Source organism: Pongo abelii, chromosome 23, assembly GCF_028885655.2.
Source record: "Pongo abelii isolate AG06213 chromosome 23, NHGRI_mPonAbe1-v2.0_pri, whole genome shotgun sequence".
Taxonomy (NCBI): Eukaryota; Metazoa; Chordata; class Mammalia; order Primates; family Hominidae; genus Pongo; species Pongo abelii.
In genome coordinates this window covers 53,216,985-53,235,374 of record NC_085929.1, presented here as the reverse complement: position 1 = coordinate 53,235,374, position 18,390 = coordinate 53,216,985, and the positions used below count along the sequence as shown (strand labels likewise).

The 18,390-nt window shown below is 52.1% G+C and overlaps 1 protein-coding gene and 1 pseudogene across 4 annotated transcripts in view; both read left to right on the top strand.

Moving 5' to 3' along the window:
- The window catches only part of CERK (ceramide kinase), a 57,827-nt gene extending 40,066 nt beyond the window's left edge, over nt 1-17,761 (top strand). For 2 of the 4 annotated variants that reach the window (XM_054543814.2, XM_063723118.1), the window contains 8 exons: nt 593-667; nt 2,828-2,980; nt 6,977-7,082; nt 8,795-8,871; nt 10,507-10,712; nt 12,019-12,227; nt 14,972-15,075; nt 15,539-17,761. In XM_054543814.2, the coding sequence (XP_054399789.1) occupies nt 593-667; nt 2,828-2,980; nt 6,977-7,082; nt 8,795-8,871; nt 10,507-10,712; nt 12,019-12,227; nt 14,972-15,044 (899 nt within the window). In that variant the 3' untranslated portion in view covers nt 15,045-15,075; nt 15,539-17,761. Of the gene's footprint in view, nt 1-592; nt 668-2,827; nt 2,981-6,976; nt 7,083-8,794; nt 8,872-10,506; nt 10,713-12,018; nt 12,228-14,971 lie in introns of all 4 variants that reach the window. The other 2 variants (XM_063723117.1, XM_054543815.2) reach the window with 1 other exon arrangement.
- Nucleotides 15,578-16,256, top strand: LOC103888991 (uncharacterized; annotated as a pseudogene).
- Nucleotides 17,762-18,390: the final 629 nt, after the last annotated feature.

The window sequence follows — 18,390 nt, the reverse complement described above, 5'->3', positions numbered from 1 at the left end:
AAGACTCCGTCTCGGAAAAAAAAAAAAAAAAATAGTTATGCCTATAATCTTAAATGTTCACATATATATATATATATATATATTTTTTTTTTTTTAACTTTTTGGCTCCTTTTTTTTTTTTTTGAGACGAAGTCTCAGTCTGTCGCCCAGGCTGGATAGTGGTGCGATCTTGACTCACTGCAGCCTTCGCCTCCCGGGATCAAGCGATTCTCCTGCTTCAGCCTCCTGAGGAGCTGGTATTACAGGTGCATGCCACCACGCCTGGCTAATTTTTGTATTTTTAGTAGAGTCGGAGTTTCACCATGTTGGCCAGGCTGGTCTCGAACTCCTGACCTCAAGTCATCCGCCCACCTTAGCCTCTCAAAGTGTTGGGATTACAGGCGTGAGCCACCGCCCGGCCCAATCTCGATATTCTTGAGGAATCAACGCTAGTATTTTCCACGTTCATTTTGTAGGTAAATTCTATTTATTCCTTAGTGTCGACTCCAGGGCCACGGAAAGAAAGGAATGAGGTACCACTCACTGAATTGGAAGGCGATTACAATTCTCAGTTATTCTGATGATATTCGGGACCTTCTTTTTCCCTTTACAGGGTCAACGGACTGCGTGTGTTACTCCACCGTGGGCACCAGCGACGCAGAAACCTCGGCGCTGCACATCGTGGTTGGTAAGCCCCTCCTCTGCGCATGCGCACGGTGGCAGCCGGGCCTCCTGCGCCCCAGGCCTGTCCCGCTCTGGTCCCCGTCGCGGGTTCCAGCCGCTGCCGTCCTGTCCTGGACGTGGGTCACGCTGTGTCCCCTGCTCTGCTCGCTGCGCTGTGATCCCACTCAGCACGCAGCTCCGAGGCCATGTTGTCAGGACGGCCTTCCCGGGGGCACGCCCAGTGTGGGCCGAGTTCTTTCCCACGGAATCCACCGCATGCGCGATGCCCGTACTCGGCTCACCTGACTCTTGCTCAGTTCCTCCTCCAGAGGCTGCTGCCCCAGGCTCGGAAGCCACCGGCGTCCCGCCCTGGTGCCTGTGGCAGTGGTCGCGGGCAGCTGTGCCTGGGCTGCCAGCTGTGGAACGGATGCCTTTGTGAGGCCTCCAGGCTTCAGTCAAGGACGCAGAGCCCCAGTCAGGAAGAGCAGAAGGGGCTGCCCATGGCACTCAGCACGGTGGGCTCCGGCCGGACAGATCTTTTGTGCCTTCGCCTGTTCCTCATCCCAGTAGACAGGGTTACCGTGCCTCACCTGAAGTCACAGAAATTGTATATTTTAAAATAGCCGCTTAGGATTTTTTTTTTTTGGAGACGGAGTTTCCCAGTTGTCGCCCAGGCTGGAGTGCAGTGGCGCTATCTTGGCTCACCGCAACTTTCCACCTCCCAGGTTCAAGCGATTCTCCTGCGTCAGCCTCTCGAGTAGCTGGGATTACAGGCTCGCACCACCACGTCCAGTTCATTTTGTACTTTTAGTAGGGATGGGGTTTCACCATATTGGTCAGGCTGGTCTCGAACTCCTGACCTCAGATGATCCACCCGCCTTGGCCTTCCAAAGTGTTGGGATTACAGGCGTAAGCCACAGCACCCGGTCAAGATATTTTTTTCTTTGAGACAGGGTCCCACTCTGTCACCCAGGCTGGAGTGCAGTGGCATGATCTTGACTCACTGCAGCCTCGACCTCCAGAACTCAAGCGATCCTCCCGCCTCAGTCTTCTAAGTAGCTGGGATTGCAGAAGTGCACCACTATACCTGGCTAATTTTTGTGTTTTTTGTAGAGACAGGTTCTCCCTGCGTCTCAAACTCCTGGGCTCAAGTGATCCTCTCACCTTGCCCTCCCAAAGTGCTGGGATTATAGGCGTGAGCCACTGTGCCCGGCCTACTTCTGATTTTGCATTTTATTTTATTCTATTTTACTTTATTTTATTTTGAAACAGAGTTTCTCTCTTGTTGCCCAGGCTAGAGTACAGTGGTGCGATCTCGGCTCACTGCAACCTCCGCCTCCCGGGTTCAAGCGATTCTCCTGCCTCAGCCTCCCAAGTAGCTGGGATTACAGGCGCCTGCCACCACGCCCAGCTCATTTTGTATTTTTAGTAGAGATAGGGTTTCACCATGTTGGCCAAGCTGGTCTCGAACTCCTGACCTCAGGTGATCCACCCACCTCAGCCTCCCAAAGTGCTGGGGTTACAGGCGTGAGCCACCCGCACCTGGCCTATTTTATTTTTTTTGAAACAGAGTCTCACTCTGGCCCAGGCTGGAGTACAGTGGTGTGATCTCGGCTCACCGCAACCTCTGCCTCCCGGGTTCAAGCGATTCTCCTGCCTCAGCCTCGCCACTAGCTGGCATTTCAGGCACACGCCACCATGCCTGGCTAATTTTTATATGTTTAGTAGAGACAAGGTTTCACCATTCTGGCCAGCCTGGTCTCAAACTCCTGACCTCAGATGATCTGCCCGCCTCGGCCTCCCCAGGTGCTGGGATTACAGGCGTGAACCACTGCACTCGGCTTGATTTTGTATTTTAAAATGCCATGTACTTTTTCTTCATTCTAAAACCACCATCCTTTCAGTTAAAGACATTTCATGAGCCTCACGGATACGCTCTTGTTTAATCCCCCACCGGATAGCTCCCCAAGCCTGTTTTAGAAATTTGAGTGAAGTTCAGTCATTTGAATAAAAAATATGGCATTCAACACCCCAAGAGAGAGAATCCTTGCATTGAATGCGTTCTGTTTGTTTCATACTTTTCAAAAGTAACTCCCACGTTTGCAAAGTGCTATTGAAGGGGATGGAGTGGATGGGGTGGGGCTGGAGGGGGGCTGCCTTCCCTCATGGCCATTCTCTCCCACAGGGGACTCGCTGGCCATGGATGTGTCCTCGGTCCACCACAACAGCACACTCCTCCGCTACTCCGTGTCCCTGCTGGGCTACGGCTTCTACGGGGACATCATCAAGGACAGTGAGAAGAAACGGTGGTTGGGTCTTGCCAGATACGACTTTTCAGGTAACTCAGAATAATGCAGACTCCTCCCCGCTGGTCGTGCCCCGACTGCCTTCACAGACGTTACCTGACTGAATCCACTGAGCGCCGTCAGAGGTGGGCCCCCACCTGCTCACAGACGGGAAGCTAAGGGCCTCATGAAATGTGCCATGGCCAGAACGTGGCAGGGTCTGGACTGGAACCTGGATTGCTCTAAACCAGATCCTGCCCCCGGACCCAAGCGTAAGCCACAGTAGATACCATGATGGACGCAGTTCACTCCAGAACCCCAGGTGCTGGAACCCCGAGACGCCAGGCCACCAGCCTCTCACATCTGGTAGGCAGGTGACAGAGGCCACCCCAAACAGTTCAAGAGGAAGTATTAATTGGAAAAAAAAATAGTTTTTTAAATATATTTTTAAAAATATTTTTGAGACATAGTCTTCCTGTGTCACTCAGGCTGGAGTGCAGTGGCACGATTATGGTTCACTACAGGCTTGGCCTCCCGGGCTCGAGTGATCCTCCCACCTCAGCCTCCCGAGTAGCTGGGACTCAGGCACATGCCACCATGACCAGCTAATTTTTTTTTTTTTTTTTTGTATATTTTTGTAGAGAAAGCGTTTTGCCCTGTTGCCCAGGCTGGTCTCAAACTCCCGAGCTCAAGCAATCTGCCCACCTCTGCCTCCCAAAGTGCTGGGATTACAACCTTGAGCAACCACGCCTGGCCTGTAAAACAATAGTTTTATAATCACTCTGAGCTTATTAGTCAAAGCGGCAAGAACTTTGTGCAGAAATTCAGCCTGGGATATCTGTGTGGAAGCTCATCCGTAACTTCAGGCACAAGTATCCTTTACTTCATTCAACAAGGTTGCGTGGTTTTGCTGGGGTTACACCGTAGCTAGCCATACAAGTGAGATACACTCAGCACGTATTTGTTGAGCCCCTGCTCTATGCCGGGCCTGGTTTTTGAGGCAGGGACGTGTCCATGAACAAAACAGGCAAGATCGTGCCTTCCCGTGGCTCGACCGCAGTGGGTACAGAGGAGGAGGAGTGTGAGCGAATGCCACGCCGCACTCCCCGAAGCCCAAAAGCTTTCATTCTCCACAGTGCTCTTCTCACCCCAGCAGGTGCTCCTGCCCCACTTTATAGCGGAGAAAACAGGCACAAAGAGGTTGCCCGCATCCTGCCTCACTCTTCCTTGAGCCCAGTGGTCCTCAGACTGTGGTGGGCACCAGCATCCTCTGGAGGGCTTGGTAGAACCCAGGCTGCGGGGACCCCCCAGAACATCCAACACGGCAGGTCTGGGTGGGCCTCGGAACATGCAGGTCCTCCAGGCTCCCGGGGCTGCTGCTGAGGCCTCAGGCCAGGCGGCGGTGACCTGTTACCCGAACACAGAGCTTAGAATAAACCAGAAATGAAGGCTGGTTCCAGCTCAGACACAAGAGTTGCAGTCTGCACGCGTCAGGCAGTGGGTGCGATGTCACCAGCTTTTAAATGCTGGAAAAGGAGAACTTTAAAAATACATAGAATTGGCCAGGGGCAGTGGCTCATGCCTGTAATCCCAGCACTTTGGGAGGTCGAGGCAGGTGGATCACCTGAGGTCAGGAGTTCAAGATCAGCCTGGCCAACATGGTGAAACCCTGTCTCTACTAAAAATACAAAATAAGCCAGGCATGGTGGTGCACGCCTATAGTCCTAGCTCCTCAGGGGGCTGAGGCAGGAGAATTGCTTGAACCCGGGAGGCAGAGGCTGCAGTGAGCCGAGATCGTACCACTGCACTTCAGCCTGGGCGACAGAGCGAGACTCTGTCTCAAAAAAAAGGAAAAGTAGAATTTCAGCCTGGGCGACATAGGGAGACCCCATCTCCACAGAAATTAAAAACAAAATTAGCCGGGCACACCAGTTACTCGGGATGCTGAGGCAGGAGGAGCCCTTGAGCACAGAAGGTGGAGGCTGCAGTGAGCAGAGATCGGGCCACTGCACTGCAGCTGGGGCGACAGAGCCAGATCCTGTCTCAAAAAACAGAAAAGACAGAAAGAAGAAAATATGTAGACCGTGAGGTGTGCCATTCTCGCTGCCCAGTCGACTTTCCCGCCTCTTTACAGTTTGCTTTCAGATAAATCTGTATCAAATTAAATCGAGTAATTCCTGATACTAAAATCTTAACCCTTATGAGGGAAAGAAATAGTGATTTGGCAAACTTTACAAAGCTTAAAAAGATTTAAAGAAATTAAAAACTAGTGTGGCTTGAAAATTAAAACCTAAGAAATGGCAAAGTTAGGTATTTATCTAAGGCTTATTAAGAAAGGGAATACCGAGAAAATTAGAGAAGCCACGAGAATTTTAGGAAGCAGTGTGGGTTGTGCCATTCACCCGACTGCCCGTTGTTGAGCCCAGTGTGGCTCTGCCTAGCAAGGCCCCTGGGACGCCCCCTCCCTGTCCCTGCCTGCTGGGGTGGGGTGGTGGGCAGCCCCCTGCATGCCTGGCCCTCCCTTTGCCCTCAGCCCATCACCGCAGGCAGTGGCTGCAGCTCTGTCCCTTCCACCAGGATGACAGCCCCGAGGCAGGAGACGCCCTCCGGGTCTCTGGATGCCCATCCTGGCCCCGGGGCCTGAGATGCTCTCGGGAAAGTGGGTCTGGGTTCTGTGGCTGTGGGGCAGAAAGCGTCCGGTTGTTCTGGAGCAGCACAGAGGGTATGGAAGAGGAATGAGCGTGTGGAAATGACACACTCTGTTGAGACACATGGAGTTTTAGGTGCCGGTAGGACATCTGGGGGCCCATCTAGGGGCAGACAGAAACCGGGACATCAGAAGTCGGTGAGGTGCCACCCTGGAGGCTTCATCTGGGAGATGAGGCAGCTGCCCCCCAGCCGCCTGCACTTGAGTGAGGAGCCGGCTTGGAAGGCTGCTGACCAGTGGGTCGGCCTCCTCCCAGGGCCGTGGACACGACGTCCTCGTAGGACCCCCGTGGGAGGAGCAGGGACAGAGGCCAGAGCCACCATGCAGGGAGACGGAGCTGCAGCCACCTGGAAGGGCCCGTTCACTGAGTGCATTCCAGGCGCCTGGCCCGTGCCAGGTGCAAGACCCACAGACAGGGCTGTGCTGGGGACAGTCGGGAGCTGACTTTCAGGCACACAGATGTCCTGGGAGCCAGACTGCTCTTGCCGGCAGCTTCCCCCACCCCTGGGCAGTGCACACTTGGCTGCGGGCTTGCCATCTGCGGACGAGGATGTGAGGCCTCTGTGTGTCGGGGGTAAGGTTGTGTGTGATGGCCCTGCAGGTCGTCACTGCCACACCAGATGTCATACAGGGCAGCAGCAGCCCCAGCATCAGACACGGAGGAGTGATGTCGCCCTGAGACTCACAGGACATGGCCTGGCTCCTGGTGTGGCCCACGGCACCCTGGGGCCCCCCTCCTGCCTCCTGCCCAGTCCCTGCTGTCCTGCTGGGTGGTGTTTCCCAGACAGCCCCGGGTGCCAGGCTGCAGGCAGCCCCATGGACAGCACACACGTTTGCCTGGAGGGCGGCCCCAGACTTTGTGTGGCAGCAGCCCTGGCCTCTGTCCTGAGCTGTTCAGGCCGTCACAGGGGCTGTGGCTGATCCCAGTGGGGGCCAAGCCCTGGGGCAGGCGGGGGCATCGCCGACCCTCATGAAGGGGTGGAGGGGATGACCCTGAGCCACTGGAGCCCACAGGCCACGTCATCAAGGTTACGAGGGGTGGCTGATGACAAAGGCCCCACTTTGCCGGCGTCGAGAGTGGCCAGAGCCCTGGCTGTCCCAGCATCACTGGGTGTCAGAAGGCGCCAGCACTACGACTAGACGTGCTGTTGTCCTGAGGGAGGGCAGAGACCCTGCCACTGCCTTCAATGGTGACATTGCCTGAAGCAGGCCCGGCCTCTCCCTCCTGCAGATGGTTTAGGCAGATGCGCTCTCAGCGACGTTTCTGAAGCTGCCCAGCACAGCATCCTAACCAAGCAATGACCCTTGTGGATGTTTTTTCTTCACTGCACTCTGTTCCCAGGTTTAAAGACCTTTCTCTCCCACCACTGCTATGAAGGGACAGTGTCCTTCCTCCCTGCACAACACACGGTGGGATCTCCAAGGGATAGGAAGCCCTGCCGGGCAGGGTAAGTGCATTGCTTTGTGTGTTTCTTTTGCAAATGACGGGAAATAAAGCAGGACGGTTAGGAAGGTGAATGCAGAAGTATTTTCCAAATGTGGTGGAAGGTGCTGGACGTAGCGTGCCCAGAGACACGATGCGTGTGATGCTCACGATGGCCTAGGCGTGCATGGGGCTTGCCGTCCCCATCTCTGTCCCCATGGCCTGCGCGGGCAGCCGCTCCTGTGCCAGGGATGAGGACTCTGGGGGAGGGTCCCACACCCACTGTTGGAGTAGGGGCTGAGCACAGGGTCTGTCCCTGCCGGGGTTCCCTTTACCCCCTGCGGGGGCCTGATGGAGGAGAAATGCAGGCAGGAAAGGATGGCAGACACCTTATCAGTGACCGTGCGTGCGCAGGGCACTGGTGGCAGGACCATTGGTAGAGCTGGCTGGAGTGTGCGCTCTCAGCAGTGACCCTCCTGTCCACACCCCTGGCTGAGACCCTCACCCATGTTAGCCCCATGCTCCAAGGCAGGAGCCCACTCTAAAGTTAGCAGAGCCCAGGCCAGGCACGCCCTCAATCCCACAGGAAGGCAGGGACCCTCAGCAAGAAGGCTCGGGCTGGCAACAAGGGCTGGTGCCAGGGGTTGGGGGGCAGAGCCAGGGCAGCTGCCCAGGGAGAGGGGATGCAAAGGGAAAGAGGTGCCCCACCGGGGAGGGGAGGCTGAGTGGAGTCAACACAGCTGGAAACGCTGTGCTCTCCCCTTACATTTGGTACCCCAGTTTGGCCACTGCAGGCTCTGCAATGGTGGCTACGTGAATGAACAAGCAGGGACTCCTTTCACCTGGTGTATCCCCGCCCTCACCCCCACACAGTGTATTCAGTAATATCTGACCAGTGTAAATAGAACCTTAAATAAATCTAAACGTAGTTGTCCCAGGCCGCATGACCTCCCTAGGGACCATGGAGGGTGCCTGAATGGTCATCCTCTGTCTGCTCTGCCTGGGGCTGAGGACACAGGGCTGTGGAGACAGCTGCGCCTTTGTGAAGGACACTCACGTCCTTTCCTTTTAAGTCGCACAGACTTCAGAACCTCCTTCTAGCTCCTTTCCTTTTTTAAGTGAAGAATTTGAGACCATAAAATCAGAATACGTAGAGGCAGATGCCGTTTGCGTCAGTGCATTAAAGAGCTCGGCTGCTGATGAGCGATTTCCACCAGTGCAAAAACAGCGTCCTGTTTGACAGTGTGAATCCAGCAGCCCCCAAGATCAGAAAGATGTGCTAGATGAATGACTTAAGTTCTAAGCTGATGGTTCTGAGTTATTTGCTTGTTATTGACTGTAACAGATAAGCCCTGTGTGATTTGTCATCTGAAAGTAAATGAGTCCTCACCCCAGGAGTCCGCTGGGGGAACCAGTGCCTCGGTCATTTCTCCCAGCCAGGCTATGTTAGCTGCAGGGCCAGGCAGAAGAAACCGTCTCCAGGTGGCACCTCAGCGTCCTCATGCTGTGCTTCTCTTCATGTCCAAACCTTTTAGAGAAGGACATTCTGAATGTGTCATTTTAACAGTAGGTCTCATTCTGAAACCTCTAATTAATATGCCAAAAAATATTTTGTTAAGCCTTTGAAATGGAACTTTTTCGTATGTGAAAAGAATGTAAATACATCTATATGTGCCAAGCATACGCACTGCACCTGCAGCTCCATATTTAAAAGGTGATGATATTCTTGTCTTTCAGATGCTTTGTTTGCAGGCAAAGCAGGCAGCAGCTGGAGGAGGAGCAGAAGAAAGCGCTGTATGGTTTGGAAGCTGCGGGTAATTCCTAAGACACAGGCTGGGTGTTGTCACTGTGTGTGCTGGAGTGTTGGTTTCTGTCCTCTCTCAGGGCACTGCCCCTTCTCCCTGCCCACCTTTGCTTTTCCTTTTTCCTGTCTGGCACCAGGAATCCATTTCTCCTTAGCCCCAGGCAGCATCAAGTCACTGTTACTTGCCGTGTGTGGCTGTGTGAAGCAGCAGGTTTTGTGAAAGGCCCCGTTGCCCTTTCTGAAATGTTGTTGTGGTGCCGAGTCTGGACTCCTGTCCCAGGTGCTCTAGAATGGGGGCAGCAGACGTCCCACTGAGGGCTTGCTGGTGACCACCTCAGGCCCTGGCAACCACACAGTCTCTGTCCAGCAGAGGCAGCCTAGGCAGTGTACAGTGAGTGGGTGTGGCCATCTGCCGATGAAACTTTATTTATGGACACTGAAATTTAAGTTTCATAGAATTTCCACATGTCACAAAATATTATTCTTTTGATTTTTGATTTTTTTCTCTTTCTCTTCTTTTTTTTTTTTTTTTGGATGGAGTTTCACTCTTGTCGCCCAGGCTAGAGTGCAGCAGGGGCACAATATCAGCTCACAGCAACCTCCGCCTCCCGAGTTCAAGCAGTTCTCCTGCCTCAGCCTCCCTAGTAGCCGGGACTACAGGCATGTGCCACCATGCCTGGCTAATCTTTGTATTTTTAGTAGAGATTGGGTTTCACCATGTTGGCCAGGCTGGTCTCGAACTCCTGACCTCGGGTGATCTGACTGCCTCAGCCTCCTAAAGTGCTGGGACCACAGGTGTGAGCCACCATGCCCAGTCAATATTTATTTATTTATTGGGACAGAGTCTTGTTCCATCACCCAGGCTGGATTGCAGTGGCGCGATCTCGGCTCACTGCAAACTCCACCTTCTGGGTTCAAGCGATTCTCCTTCCTTAGCCTCCTGAGTAGCTGGGATTACAGGCGCCTGCCACCATACCTGGCTGGTTTGTTTTTTTAAGACAGAGTTTTACTCTTGTTGCCCAGTCTGGAGTGCAATGGCGTAATCTCAGCTCACTGCAACCTCCGCCTTCCGGGTTCAAGCAGTTCTCCTGCCTCAGCTTCCCGAGTAGCTGGGATTATAGGCATGCGCCGCCACGCCTGGCTAATTTTTGTATTTTTAGTAGAGACGGGTTTTCACCATGTTGGCCAGGCTGGTCTCGAACTCCTGACCTCAGGTGACCTGCCCGCCTCAGTCTCCCAAAGTGCTGGGATTACAGGCGTGAGCCACCGTGCCAGACCTTTTTGAAGGATTTAAAAACGTGAAAAGCATTCTTAGCTCTCAGGCCACACACAGACGGGCGGTGGGCCGGATCTGATACACAGCCGTGGTTTGCTGACCCTTGTTGTAAATTGTCCAAAAGTCACCAAGTGAGGAGAGGGACAACAGTCCTGCCTTCCGGGAGGTGATCCTTTGGGTACCACTTCCTGCGGGGAGCGGACAGTTCCGTGGTGGATGTTTTTGGTGTTGAGCTGAAGAGTCGATTGCATGAAGCGTCTGCTAAATGCATGAGCAGGTGAGAGCCCAGATGGCCTCCCACCATCCCAGTGCAGGGCGCTGCCCGGCACCATTGCAACTGTGACATCTCCGTGGTTCTTTCTGCTTCAGAGGACGTGGAGGAGTGGCAAGTCGTCTGTGGGAAGTTTCTGGCCATCAATGCCACAAACATGTCCTGTGCTTGTCGCCGGAGCCCCAGGGGTCTCTCCCCGGCTGCCCACTTGGGAGATGGGTCTTCTGACCTCATCCTCATCCGGAAATGCTCCAGGTTCAATTTTCTGAGATTTCTTATCAGGCACACCAACCAGCAGGACCAGGTAAGTGGGGTGCTTTTGCATGGAACCTCCATTGGCGAGTAATTTATGTTCCAGCAGTCCCTGGTTTATGTGTTGTAGGAATTCATTATTTAATTCAAGGGAAGGAAGGGCAATTTTTTTTTTTTTAATTTCACAAACTTTAAACTCCTGGTTACAACTACTCCTTGTAAAATTTCATTTAAAATGATAAATTTTTGAGGCCAGGTGCGGTGGTGGCTGACGCCTGTAATCCCAGCACTTTGGGAGGCTGAGGCAGGCAGATCACCTGAGGTCAGGAGTTTGAGACCAGCCTGGGCAACATGGTGAAACCTCATCTCTACTAAAAATACAAAAATGAGCCGGGTGTGGTGGCGCACGCCTGTAATCCCAGCTACTCGGGAGGCTGAAGCATGAGAATCGCTTGAACCCAGGAGGTGGAGGCTACAGTGAGCTGAGATCACGCCACTGCATTCCAGCCTGGGTGACAGAGTGAGACTCCATCTCAAATATATGTGTGTGTGTGTGTGTGTATGTGTATATATGTATATATATGTGTGTATATATGTATATATGTGTGTATATGTGTATATACACACACATATATATACATACATATACACACACATATATTTGAGCACAGAAACTAAGAGGTATGAATCTTTATAATACAACTTCTTACCTGTTGTTTCTCTTCCTATTTAAAAACAGAACAAAGCGATACAGTAAAGATGTAAGTGGCCCTTGCAGGCCACTGAAAATAGACTCTTTAGGCTCCCAGAAATGGGTTCTGTTCGGGCCCTTCTACCACATCTTTCTGTAGCCTACACAGAGGAAGACCCGAGTCTAGTCATGTTGCGGGAAGCGGAACTTTTGGTCACAGTCTCCAAATTTAGTCACATTTCTTTTTTTACTTAAGTTCTATTTAAGATCTAGTCTAATGCTATTTTTATGTGGCTTTTTAAGTAGTGCTTGTTAAAAAGAGAATACAAAATTCTAATAATCACTGCTAATTATCTATCAGAATGCTGTAAAAAGCGTTCGTCATTGTAGATAAGCTGTGGTTTCTAAAAGCATTAGAAGTCATTTTGACAAGTGCCGCGGAAGGTGGGCGCCGGGGAAGGTGGGTGCCAGGTTTCCCTTCGTCTCTGAGCTGTCAGTTCAGCTGGAAAGGGAACTCCAGGGACCTGCACAAGCAGTTGCATCCTCCGAGAAGGGCCGTGTGTGCATCAAGGCCTGAGAGAGCTCGCTGTTGGCCTGGGGTGTTCTGCTGCTCCACCCGGACGACGACGTTTAGAGCTGAATGGTCCCTCTCACTGTTTCTTGGTAGTTTGACTTCACTTTTGTTGAAGTTTATCGCGTCAAGAAATTCCAGTTTACGTCGAAGCACATGGAGGAGGAGGATAGTGACCTCAAGGAGGGGGGGAAGAAGCGCTTTGGGCACATCTGCAGCAGCCACCCCTCCTGCTGCTGCACTGTCTCCAACAGCTCCTGGAACTGCGACGGGGAGGTCCTGCACAGCCCCGCCATCGAGGTCAGGTGCGTGCAGGGATCCTCCAGCCACCAGCATCAGCCCCTTGAGCCCTGAGGTGTCTGTCACAAGCTGCCCCACCCAGGGTGGGGGGTTCCCTGGGGCTTTATAAGCACAAAACGTAAGAATGTTTTATAAATGCACTTTTCTCTCCCTATGTCAAATATCGAATGAGATGCCGTTACCCACATTCTGGAAAGATGCCAGGGTGCCGAGTCCTCAGCATTTTGTTTTGCAGATAATTTTCATGGGTGTTTGAAGCTCCTCCATTTCATTCTTTTCCTCTTCCACACCCTGTGCTCCAGGCTGGCATTGGGCTCTTTGCCCTGGCATTCTCTCTCTCTTCTCCTAAATAATTCAAAAGGTGGGAGGCCAAGGCGGGCAGATCACTTGAGATCAGGAGTTCAAGACCAGCCTGGCCAACATGGTGAAACCCCGTCTCCACTAAAAATACAAAAAAAAGTAGCCGGGTGTGATGGTGCATGCCTGTAATGCCAGCTACCCCGGAGGCTGAGGCAGGAGAATCGCTTGAACCCGGGAGGCAGAAGTTGCAGTGAGCCGAGACCGTGCCACTGTGCTCCAGCCTTGGTGAAAGAGCGAGACTCCGTCTCAAATTTCAAAAGGCAAACAAAGGAAACTGCCTTTATGGGCAGTCCTTTGTCCACTGAATCCACCAGGGAACCATTGGCCTCAAGGGCCACGGTCAATCACCAAGTGCAGGTGCTCCGTGCAGGGAGGGGCAGGAGGCAGCAGGGCTGGGAAGGGCACCCCGAGGATGGGAAGGAGGGGAGGAGCCCCAGAGGGACGCCCCGTGCTGGAGGCCACACAGCCTAGGGGACGTGGGGAGGCAGGTGTGGCCAGACACGGATGTTCGGTCTCCCTGGGGCAGGTGCCACGCCCCTCCTCTGGCTGGCTGGGTGGAGGGTGGGAAGTGGTGTCCTCCCCACACCCACTGGGGCCCATTGTATTTGGAAATCTGTAATGTATCACATAACCAGATGGAATTTGAGTGCAAAGAAAATTGTTCCTCCATGGAAAGACACAGTAACAAGCAAGCAAGCTGATTTTTTCAAAAGGCCATTGAATTAGGTGTGGGCATGCAAATTACATGAGATTGGGGAACTGTAAAGCTCTAGGCGGATTCTGAACTCTTGGCAGATGTTGGTAAGAGCTCGGTCTACTTCAAGGAAGCTTGACACTTGACTACTACAGCTTGACACTCGGTAACAGTGTGGCTGGCGTGAGAGCAATGGCAGGCTGGTCAGCAGGCCCACGCCTGTCTGCAACGAAAGCTGGGTGTCAGATGGCCCTTGGGTGCTTTAAAGTCACAGCACGTAAGAGGATGCACGCATCTCTGTGGACAGCTCCCCACTTTCAGTGACTCCTCAGCCAGCCAGCTGCGGCTCTAAGAAAGCTTCTCCCATTCGCATCCGAAAAAGCCTAAGGGAGAAGGAGGTCTCTGCCCCTCCCCAGGCCCAGGGCCGCGCGTCCCCTTTCTTTCTGTTAGGGCCGTGATGGCAAGAGGCCGTCAGAAGGTCCCAGGAACACCCGCCACCCCAGGCAGCCGTGCACAGGGACTGTCCTCTGTCAACTCATTTTACAAGTTTGAGAAGTGGGATTATTTTTAATATTGGTGTATGTATTTATTAAAGAAATAGAATAATTTGAAAATCAGGACAGGCATTCTTGAAATACGTCCTATCTTGATAAATATGGCTATGCCTTGAGCAGCACGCCACTTTTAAAAATATAATTTGTGTGTGTGTGAGCTCAGCTCCATGGAAACAGCCTGTCACTTATTTATTTATATTTTTTTATTTTTTGAGACAGAGTTTTGCTCTTGTTGCCCAGGCTGGAGTGCAATGGCGAGGTCTCGGCTCACTGCAACCTCTGCCTCCCAGGTTCAAGCGATTCTCCTGCCTCAGCCTCCCAAGTAGCAGGCGCCTGCCACCACACCTGGCTAATTTTTATATTTTTAGTAAAGACGGGGTTTCACCATGTTGGCCAGGCTGGTCTCAAACTCCTGACCTCCGGTGATCCGCCCGCCTGGACCTCCCAAAGTGCTGGGATTACAGGCGTGAGTTACCGTGCCCTACCCCAGCCTGTCACTTAATGAAGGGGTTTAGGTTACTGAAATACGTCTGAGGAGGCTGTGATATCATTAATAAATGAAATAAACAGAGCTGTCCTGTGTGGGAAGATGGCACTCACCCAGGGACTCACTGTGGCCACTGAGCCCCTGGGCAGGGGACCTCCAGGGACCCCCAACTTGCTCCTCAAGCCCGAAGGCTCTTGCTGGCGTTGGGCCACCTGTCTTTCTCATCTGAGCATTCCTCACACATCTCTTACATACATGGAGTCGCCCCGCACAGACTCCTCGCAGGCCCTGCACGCTCAGTACTGCTGAGAAAATGGAGGTGGGTAGGTGGGTGGAGTGGGTGGAGTGGGCACACACTGGAGCAGGCGCTCTGCTTTCCATGGGGGCGCTGGAGTCCCAGTCAGGTCTACTGATGCCCAGATTTCCCACCTGGCCATTGGCAACCCCTTTACAAACTCGGCATCCTGGGAGTCTAAGTGAATTATTCCACGCCCAGGACCCATCATTGTGGGCTGGACTCCTACAGCCCACGGTGACATCTGACCGTTCCATGGGGGGTGGACCCCCACTGCAGCCCTTGTCCAGGAGCGGGGCTCAGAGCCAGCTTTGAGTGAGGGACACGTGGGGTTTACACGTGGCCGCTTGTCTCTGCAGAGTCCACTGCCAGCTGGTTCGACTCTTTGCACGAGGAATTGAAGAGAATCCGAAGCCAGACTCACACAGCTGAGAAGCCGGCATCTTGCTCTCGAACTGGGAAAGTGTGAAAACTATTTAAGATAATTATTACAGACCAATTATGTTGATATATACATTTAAATGTAGAAATTTATTTTTGATAGTTAAATCTTGATTTTAGAAGAAAACCCTTTTGTCAACAATTTTGTGTACATATTTGGCATTTTCAGTTCTGTACGCATCTGCGGGTTGCAGCCCATGCCGCTTACTCTTAGCAGATGCAGCTGCTCACTTGGGGGCACTGGCCTCTTAGGTTTTAACAATGTCAACAGTGTAGTTTAGAAAATGGCCCGTTAGTGGCTCTATTGCAATAATGTTAGGGACATTATATGATTTCCACGCAGGTCACACCATCTGGGCCTGAGGTAGCAGTGGGTCACTTTGATCCACTTTGCAGGACTTATTCTGTAACGGTTTGTGGCCAAGTTTTGGGAAGTGGTTGATTCTCTTTGCCTTCATTTCACCTTCCTCTTCGTTTACGGTTAGGACATCGCTGCTTCATCCTTACAATACTGTGCAACTGCAATGCAACGTGGCCCTGCTTCAGGTGATCCGCGGGAGGGGCCTCCACGACAGCGCCGGGAAGGCTGCTGGGGCCTCCACACCTGCCTCATCACGGCGGCGAGGCTAAGACAATCCAGCTGGGAACATGACCTTGGCATCTGTTCTGGGAGCACAGATGATAAGCTCTGGAAGCTGGCAGTGTGTAAAGCACTGGCAAGTTTGTTACTGTTAAAATGTCAAATACCAATGCTTTATATCGACGCGAAGTGCTTAACACAGCCGGGCTTGGGGGACAGTCAGGAGGAAGCTGGCCATCCGTGGAGGAGGGGCCGTTCCTGGACTCCGGCAGGATTCCTCTGATGCAGGCCCTGAAGTCTGTACACGTGGTCCAGATTTGTCTTTGTCTTTTCTTCACACTGAGTTCTCTATATTTATTGAACATCTTGTCCTTTTAAGCCAGAATAGTGTAAACTGCATCTCGGATGTCTGTCTTTTGTCTCGAAGCCACGATGGATCGCTGGTTTCCTCTGAAGCGTGAGGGCTCCGGCAACCAGAGGATTCTTCCCGGAAGGCATTCCTGCCCCGCTCCCCGGGGCACCCCTCAATTGTGTACTACGTCCTTGTTTAGTGTGTATCCATGCCCATGTAGATGATGTCTGTAACTTAGTTTTGTTTGAAATATGAGAATATGCAGCTCGAACTTTGATCTGTAAGGAGCGGGGCCGTGGCCGTTTGGAGCACACTATAGACACCGTTCCTCATGCTGCCGGGTGGGTTTTGCAGAAGCTCCCTTAGTGATCTCACATTTAACAGGCAGCATCCATTTTCAGAATTTCCTGGCATTGATTTATATTTTGAAGCATACAGGAAACTTCTCATTTCCTCGTTTAGCCCCACCCAGATCAGGTGAAAGGGCAGCTTTAATGGTGGTTTTTATGGACCACATTATCAGAGAGCACTGTGCAAGCCAAATGGTTTAATAATGGATGAAAATTCTGGGTGTAAAGAGTAAATATGCCCTGGCTCTTTCTACCAATGTTTGCTCCTGGTTGGAAAGAAACCAAAGATTTAAGACGGGCTGCTCTTCCAGACTGGCTGTGCCTGCCTGTGCCCAGCAGCCTCTGAAGCTGGCAGTGTGCCTGGTGTCACGCCAGGAGGCTGTGGCTGCTGTGGGCCCTCTGGAATTGTGCTCCTCACAAAGTTTCCCCAAAAGGTTCTTCTGAGCCTTTATTGTCCCTGGTAAATGTTTCCCGGCCGGGCACGGTGGCTCACGCCTGTAATCCCAGCACTTTGGGAGGCCGAGGCAGGTGGATCACCTAAGGTCAGGAGTTTGAGACCAGCCTGCCCAACATGGTGAAACCTCGTCTCTACTAAAAATACAAAACTTAGCCAGTCTTGTTGGCGCATGCCTGTAATCTCAGCTACTAGGGACGCTGAGGCAGGAGAATCGCTTGAACCCAAGAAGTGGAGGTTGCGGTGAGCCAAGATTGCGCCACTGCACTCCAGCCTGGGCAACAGAGGGAGACTCCATCCCCCCCTCAAAAAAAAAAAGTCCCATACACTGGCCTGCCCCACAACCCACTAACAATTTTAGCAAAACAGTCCAGGCCAAAGAGGAAGCATTTCCTGTTCAGTAAGAAACCCAGCCATTCCGCATGGCCGGTTCCTGAGTGGCTTTGGTGAATACTCGCCAGCCACCTGCTGACATTCAGAATCTCAGACCTCGGGACTGCTGTTGCGGTACCGTGTGTCTGACACCCACCAGGAGCCCTTTGCTATCTGCGTGCAAGATGGGGGTGACTGCCCAGACATTCCCACTTGATAGGCTCTGATTTCCGGGGCAGCCTTTCAGATGCAGCAGACATACAACACCTGTACTTTGGAGTTTTAAGGAAAAAAAAAATCAGAAGTGCTGGTTAGATAGTAAAAACTTAGGATAACTTAGAAAGGTTAGTTTTAGCTTCCTTTGTGGCTCCCTGGTGCAAAACAATTAGCAGTTATGCAATGGACCTGATTCTAGTTTATTCTAATTAAGAAGTGAGGCCAGGCTTGACTTTGTTCCTGAATACAATCTTGAGTAACTGGGAGAGTCTGAGTGAAAGGATGGCCTCATTCTCTTTCTAATCTTGCTGGTTTCAAGATTAGAAAATGGCATTATTTGATCTGAAATGTTTGAGAAGACACAAATAAAGTTACTTGGGCAGACTTGGCTTGCTTTCTTTCCTTTACACATACCTGTTATTTTCAAAGCAGAATATTTTTCATGAAAACACACACAATTTAAAGAACAAGAATAAAATGAACCAAGGTGTCACCATTACCTATGCCAGGAAACTGGACGCCGCCCCAAAGCCTTCTGTGTCCTGCTCTGGGGTCCCCCTGCTCCCCCTCGGAGGGCGCTACCATTTCACGCTAAGCGCATCTCTTTCTGCCTCTGTCCATGGCTGTGTCTGCAACAGCGAGTTTAGTTTTGCACGTCTTGCTCTTTATCCAAAGGAAACGTGTTATTTTCTGTAACTTGCTTCTTTCACTCCATATGTTTATTTTTATTTATTTATTTATTTTGAGACGGAGTTTCGCTCTGTCACCCAGGCTGGAGTGCAGTGACGCAATCTCGGCTCACTGCAAGCTCACCTCCCGGGTTCATGCCATTCTCCTGCCTCAGCCTCCCGAGTAGCTGATACTACAGGTGCCCGCCACCGCGCCCGGCTAATTTTTTGTATATTTATTAGAGACGGGGTTTCACCGTGTTAGCCAGGATGGTCTCGATCTCCTGGCCTCGTGATACACCAGCCTCAACCTCCCAAAGTGCTGGGATTACAGGCGTGAGCCAG